General features: G+C 49.2%; 1 protein-coding gene across 1 annotated transcript; it reads right to left on the bottom strand.

Annotated features, from left to right (window-relative positions):
- Window positions 1-434: 434 nt before the first annotated feature.
- HOXD3 (homeobox D3) lies at window positions 435-5065 on the bottom strand. Its single transcript, XM_049887507.1, has 3 exons — window positions 4983-5065; window positions 3784-4404; window positions 435-2091 (listed from the first exon to the last, which is right to left on the bottom strand). Exons 2-3 carry the CDS (start codon window positions 4316-4318, stop codon window positions 1334-1336), a joined length of 1293 nt encoding a protein of 430 aa, XP_049743464.1. The 5' UTR covers window positions 4319-4404; window positions 4983-5065; the 3' UTR covers window positions 435-1333.
- Window positions 5066-6528: the final 1463 nt, after the last annotated feature.

Below are 6528 nucleotides of genomic sequence, written 5' to 3'. Positions count from 1 at the left end.
TTTCCTAGAGAAAAAGCTTAGATGCCCATCTCCAAATGACCATTTCTTTTTCTGCACCTTAGCTTTTTCATAGCTCAATCCTTCTTTTCTTCTCGTGTCTTTTCTTTGATTGTCAATTTTCTTCACAAGTTTATTTTTGATTAATTAAGCAGAAAAGTGAGCTCTGACTTCCCCAGTGTAAATGGATTCTAAAAAAGTAGATTTATGACTAGAAAGAGGGCGGTAGAGACAGCAATAGCGGTGCTAAAAGCCCTACCCAATCATCCTGTCCGGAACGATTTCTACTTTTGCATCTTCGGATCTTCTCTCTCAATGTGAATTGCTGGAATTTTTAATCACGTATCCCCAGAACCAATTTGTGCACTACATTTCAATAAATGTAAAAAAAAAATTTTTTTTCAAGGGTCAGCCTCTTTCAGGGCCTTGTCTAGGGGAATTGTGCTAAAAATAAAGGCAGAATGATCTGCTTGTAAGTGTGCGTGATTAACACAGATACACTTCCGACTGAGAGGTTTTTTTATCCTCAATATTTGTTCAAATAGTACCAGACAATTTGAAATCAATAAACTGTGTCGAGTGGTGAGGGCTGCGGCTGTCGAGAAATGAGTAACGGGTGTCGTGCCACGCCACGGGGCTGCCTGACTCTACCCTTAAAGGACAATTTGCGATCTTAATCCTTTACATCAACTACAAACACCAGCCACGGTTACAATTGTTCAAAGCTACTCTCTCAACTAGTTCAGACCAAGGGGACTAAAGAGGTGAAATGTGGCCCCTGCGGCCTGGTAACGCGTTCCTAAACTCGGCCGGAGGAATTCTACAAATATACACATAAATACATTAAGACGAGGATAAATAATCAGGGAAACGAAATGACTCGCTTCAAATAATAAATACAGATAGTTGAGTCCGACGCAATCCTTATGGGACAGGAAGGAGCATATAAATTAAGGTCTCTGAAACTAAGCTCGACGCGGACCAGCCCGGGGCTCTCCCGGCTCTGGCCCCTCTGCAGAGCGCGCAGCCGATGGGTCTCAGACTTACCTTTGGGACACCATTACCAGATTAGAGTCCCTCGGTCCGCAGTATATGGCACTGTCAGGTTTACAGAGGAGGATCCTTGCGGCTGATTTATGGCAAGTCACCCAAAGGAGAGCGCGCCTGGAGGGGAGGCCCGGTAGCCTGCGTCTCGGCCGCTGGAGGCCCGAGACCCGGGAGAGGGCGGCCGGGCTACAGCCGGGGAGGGGGTCACCAAGCTGCCCCGCGGGCCCCGCCCGCCACCCCCACCACCAAGAGAGGTAATTGTGCCGCGAGTTCAAGCTGGCGGCTGCCGCTACAGATGCGTCAGTTTGGGGGCCTCGGGCAGGCGTCCCTGAGACGAGTGGTGGGCCGAGAGATCTGTATAGGTGGGATGAGGGTCGCACGGTCCGTGGTGGTGGTTGCCGGGAATCTGCGCGGCGCAACTATAGTCCACGCTGGCTGAGGACGGGTGCGAGAGGTGGCCCAGGTTGAAGACAGGCCCGGACGCCGGCGCCATGGAGTCGACGAAGTTGCCGCCCACGTATACCGGGCTGCCCTGCAGGTTGGCGCTGCCAAAGCCGCCGCCGTTGCTCGCCATGGGGTGGGGCTCAAATTCGGACGCCGCGTACCGCTTCTGCTGCGGCAGGCAGCTGCTGAGAGGCGCCGTGTAGGCGGCCAGGCCATACATGCTGGGCTGCGACTTGGCGAAGGCAGGCGGCGAGGGCGCGTCGTAGGCCAAGCCCGGCACCGGCGGCAGCTGGCCCGAGTAGGCCACGTGGCCCGCGGCGCCGCCGAGCGGCGGGCTGCGCTCCGGGGACTGGCCAGCGGGCGAGTGCAGGATGCCCTTGGCCTTCTGGTCCTTCTTGTACTTCATGCGCCTGTTCTGGAACCAGATCTTGATCTGGCGCTCGGTGAGGTTCAGCAGGTTGGCCATCTCCACGCGGCGGGGCCGGCACAAGTAGCGGTTGAAGTGGAATTCCTTCTCCAACTCCACCAGCTGCGCGCTGGTATACGCCGTACGCACCCGCTTGGACGCCGGGCCCGGCGGACTCTTGTCCTCGCAGCTGTCTCCTGGGCAGGAAGGGAGAGAGGGGATGCGCTGAGCGGGAGAGGTGGGAACACCCAGGGCAGGAGAAGGGTGCTTCTCTGGCTTCTTCCTCCTCCACCCCTCCCCCACCTCCAGTCCTGGCTTGGGTGGGGAAGTGGCTCTTGAGAGGTGAGATTCCAAAGTGGAATTCACTCCCTCAAGCCTACCTATTAGTCGCCCCTAAAGCCCTCTTCTGCTTTCTGAGGTCCGATTCGCTCTGCTCACCCACCTGCTCCAGCCTGGCCCACTATCCCGACCCAAAGGCCGTGGAGGACTTTAATGAGAGAACAGGAGCTCCTGGACCAGACTTTATTGACCCCTCCCAGCCTCTGCTGCTGGGAGAGAGGCAGCCCTAGCCTAGCCAGGAATGGGGATGGGGATCTTGGCATCCCACTCCAGCCCAGCTGCACCCAAGGGTTCTGTACTCAAAGGCAGGGAGGTGGTAAACCATGAAAATACTGCCCTGAAGTTTTAGGGCATCCAAGCCTAGGCTGCCAGCATGTTGAGTATTGCAGTGCTAGGAGCAGCAGCCTCAACACTGGCTTCTACCACCCTGCTACCTCTCAGCTGCTTGTCCACTCCCTCCCTGGGAAGACAAATGGATTTCTTCTGGGAGGGAGGGCCTGGGCCTGCAGCTGAGGAGGGAGGGGCAGGAGAAGGAGCTTGCAAACTGGAAGACACTTTACACCTAGGAGCAGCAGCTCCCCTCCCCCTAAAGCAACGGACAAACCAGAGAACTGATAACAGGCCACATCCCAGGCCTCAAACTAGCTCTGGATCTGGAAGCAGGTTCATCCACCTGAAGATAAACTGCCATCAGAAAACATATGAGGCCTTCAGAAAAGTCTAGGAACCAAGCAGTCTGAGCAGAGACAGTGAGCAGACCTCAGGGCTCCTGGCCCTGCCCTTCTTTTTCCACACACCCTGGGTGGACCTACAGAAGACCCTCTGAACTCTAGGGTCTCTCTACCCCAGGGAGAGAGACCCAAGGTTGCTCATGTTTCAGTGTACCTCCTCTTTCCCTAGGATATGCCCCTCCCCATTATGGATTTGCTGGAGTGGGGAGACTTGGGCTTGGGTGGACCAAGTAGAATCCGGTGGTTATATCTTGTTAGCCCTGAAGTCTGGCTCTTTGGGCTCAAATCTATTGCTTTATAGTTTTGTGATCTTGGCTAAGTCATTTATCCTCCCTAACGCTCAGTTTCCTTGTCTATAAAATGGGGATGTTCTTATATATCTATGTCAAAAGGTTCTTTGGATATTAATTTAAGAGAGTGGGATTCATGTGATATGAGCTACATAAGCACCTCAGCTTGGGGATCAGGATGCCTGTCCTCAAATTTTGAAGGGCTGTTGGGTGGAAAAGGAAGATAAGTTACAACCAACAGCCTCAGAAAACAGATATTAGGTTAGTATAAGGAATTGCTTTCTATTAATAACTATGAGACCTGTCCAGCAATGGCACTAGCTACCTGGAATGGAAATCATCACCCTGTCACTGCAAGAGTATGACCTCGATCAGGGACACTAAGAAGGAAGGACATTTCTGCATGAATGGGAGTTCAGACAGTATGGCCTCCAAGGATGCACTTCCAGCCCTGAATCTCTTGGTTCCTAGGTGGACTGGACTTTCAGGGGTCAGTCTGGAGGTAACTGCAGCCCCCTTAGAGAGCTACCTGCAGTGGTACAGCTGTTCTTCTGTTTGGAGTTTTGTCGGGACTCTTTCATCCACGGGAAGATCTGCTTGCTGATGGTAGCTGAGGAGCTGGAAGCATTGGGCCCACCCTTGGCCTTCTTGGTAGGCACCCCACCTCCAGGATTGGAGGGCGAGGATGGGGGCAGGGTTGGTGGTGGAGGAGGAGGCTGTGGTGGCTGCTGCTCTGAGTTCAGACCAGGAGGCTGGCTGCCACCACCCCCAGCCTGGCTGTTCCCTGTTCCTGTTCGCATGCAGCTGCCATTGAGTTCAGCCCCCTTGTGGGCTGGGGCTCGAAGAGGTGCAGAGTTCTGGATAGAGCAGGCCGAACCTGGGTAATCAGTGTCCAGGGAGTTGGCAGGAGGTGGGTAGGGCTGATGAGGGGCACTGTAGCTATAAGTGTCAGTGGCTTTGCTGTAGCCATAGCCTCCAAAGAGTCCTGGGTTTTCATAGTAAGCAGCCTTCTGCATCGTGCACTCAGGAAGCTCCAGGGCCTGCTGACCCAGTTCAAATAACATTGACTGCCACTGTCTCCTTCACCACCACCTCCAATGTCTACCAAATCTTGAGAGAGAAGCTGGGTCAGCCCCAGGTCCCAGGTGACCTGCCAAGAAGAAAAGTGGTCATTCGCAAGACCAGTCAATATAGAAAGACAAGAGACAAGCTCCAGGCTCTCTGCATGGTATGTGTGTTGGGGGGAGGGGCTAGGCAAGGTGCAGGATCTGGAATTTTTGAAGCTCAACTTATTTGAACTCTCAGAAAAGTTATAAAATTTTCCTCCTAAACCAAAGAAAAGACCCATCTTCTCTTTAGCTCAGCTCCAGCCTAAGGAAGGGGCTTTTTTTCTCCCCTCAGATACAATTTTCTTGCCCTGAGATTGTCAATTTAGCCTTTGAACCTGCATGGAAAAGCCTTATGCCCTCATAAGTTTTAATGGCTGATTCCCCCACTAGACTGTGAGCTCCTTGCAGGCAGGGCCTATGCTTTATTCATATATTTCCAACATCCAGCCTAGTGTCTGGCATGTAATAAGTGTGCAATAAATGCTTGTTGAATGAGTGAAGAAATGGATCCATTAGTCAATCATTGGGTCATCCTAGGATTTTGAGTGGCAAAAGAAAGCCTTATAATACATTCAGACCAGCCAAAAATTCTCAACAAGAAAAAAAGTATATTCCCCACCTGGTTTCAAAATCACAGCATCTTTCATGGAAACCCAGATTGTCCACTTTCCAGTGACAGCGTGAGAAGCAGCCCAGCTCAGTATTGTGGGGTGTACAGGGTTGAAAACTAGGAGATGAAAACCAAGAAGAGGACTTAAAAGACTCCCAGACTTATTTTGAGGATATTAATTTTTTTTTCTTTCATCTACATTTTTCTAGAAACTTGACTTTGTCTTTTCACTACTTTTAAATGGATACAAGTAGAGATAGGTAAAGAGGTTTAGAATTTGAAATGCATCGTTTGAATGAGCATGGGTGGGTGGAGAATTCTTTATAACTTTATTATTTTTACCCTGGATCTACTGTATAAATCAATATTATTATTGACCTTTTATCTGGATCATCTATTCCATCCCACCTCCCACCCAACCCATAACCAACGAGAAAACCTCTCATGACATGATGAAATTGACCCAGAATTCAAACAAACAAAAAAACCTAAGAAAAATTCTACCCCTTTTGTGTCCCATGGCTCTTGATGGGGGTTTCTCTTCTCACCCCGTACCCTTTCTCCTGAAAGGCTCCTAAGAAGTTAAAGTATAACTAATACCATTCAACCACTTTTGTCTGTTTTATAAAGAAAACTCGTAGGTCAGCTCTCTGGTCTCAATTCTTGATCTCATCTTTCAGGCAACTTTCCTTCCCAGAAATGCTCCCTACTTCCATCTTGGTCATCGTGATGGACCATATTATCTAGCCAGTCTATGTGGCTGAATGAATTTAAGCACTCCTACCAAAGCTACTTCTACATTCACTCCTTTTCCCTCTACTTTTACCAAAGAGCCTAACCCAATAAAATTTTTTTCAAATTTTTGCAAATTATCCTTTGTTTGATAGCATTGTCATCCATTTTGTTTTAGAATACAAGTGAATATGCCATTTATCTTGATGAGAGACAAGCCCTTCTCAATGGGATACTGGGATACTAGGATATTATGTTTTAGGAATTGTTTGTATTGTTATTCTTAAATGTAGGAAGTTAGAATATCTACCCAACAAAGCTGGACTTAATATTTCTTTCCATTCATTTCCTATATTATTTTCTGAATATTAAAGTCACTGAATATCAAACAGACAGCTAAATCCCCATTCTGTGACCAATATTTATATGTATTTGTCTCCAGGCCAAAGGACCAGGCAGTCTGGGTTTGGTTAAGTGGTGGGGTCTTTCTGGGACTCCACTTCTAGTCTTAAACCTTGACCCTCGGGATGTTTAAATGGTCACATTTGACACTCGGATCACCAGAACTCAAGCTGCCACTTCTGTCACTCCATTTACAGTTATGAAAGCAAAACATTCCCCCATATGCCCCCCAGGTGGACCAAGCTTGTCTTGATAGGTGGACCAGTCACATTAAAATTGCTTCTTTAGGAAAGGAGCAGGTCTTTGGGACAGAAGGTTTTACATATACATTTGTTCCTATGGCATATTCCTAGAAAAAGTTCTGTACACAGACCTCAAAAGGGCAAATACTGGGCAGCTTCCTGAGTAACTACAGTCTGTT

This window comes from Elephas maximus, chromosome 6 (assembly GCF_024166365.1).
Source record: "Elephas maximus indicus isolate mEleMax1 chromosome 6, mEleMax1 primary haplotype, whole genome shotgun sequence".
NCBI lineage: Eukaryota > Metazoa > Chordata > Mammalia > Proboscidea > Elephantidae > Elephas > Elephas maximus.
The sequence above is the reverse complement of the archived record's forward strand: the minus strand, read 5'-3'. Positions and strand labels throughout refer to the sequence as shown.

Bases quoted from the DNA above. Each gene is read 5' to 3' on its own strand.
- HOXD3 (XM_049887507.1), bottom strand. From the start codon at position 4,318: ATGTTATTTGAACTGGGTCAGCAGGCCCTGGAGCTTCCTGAGTGCACG. The intron at 2,092-3,783 runs GTAGCTCTCTAA...CTTCCTGCCCAG, and splicing joins GAACAGCTGTACCACTGCAG to GAGACAGCTGCGAGGACAAG.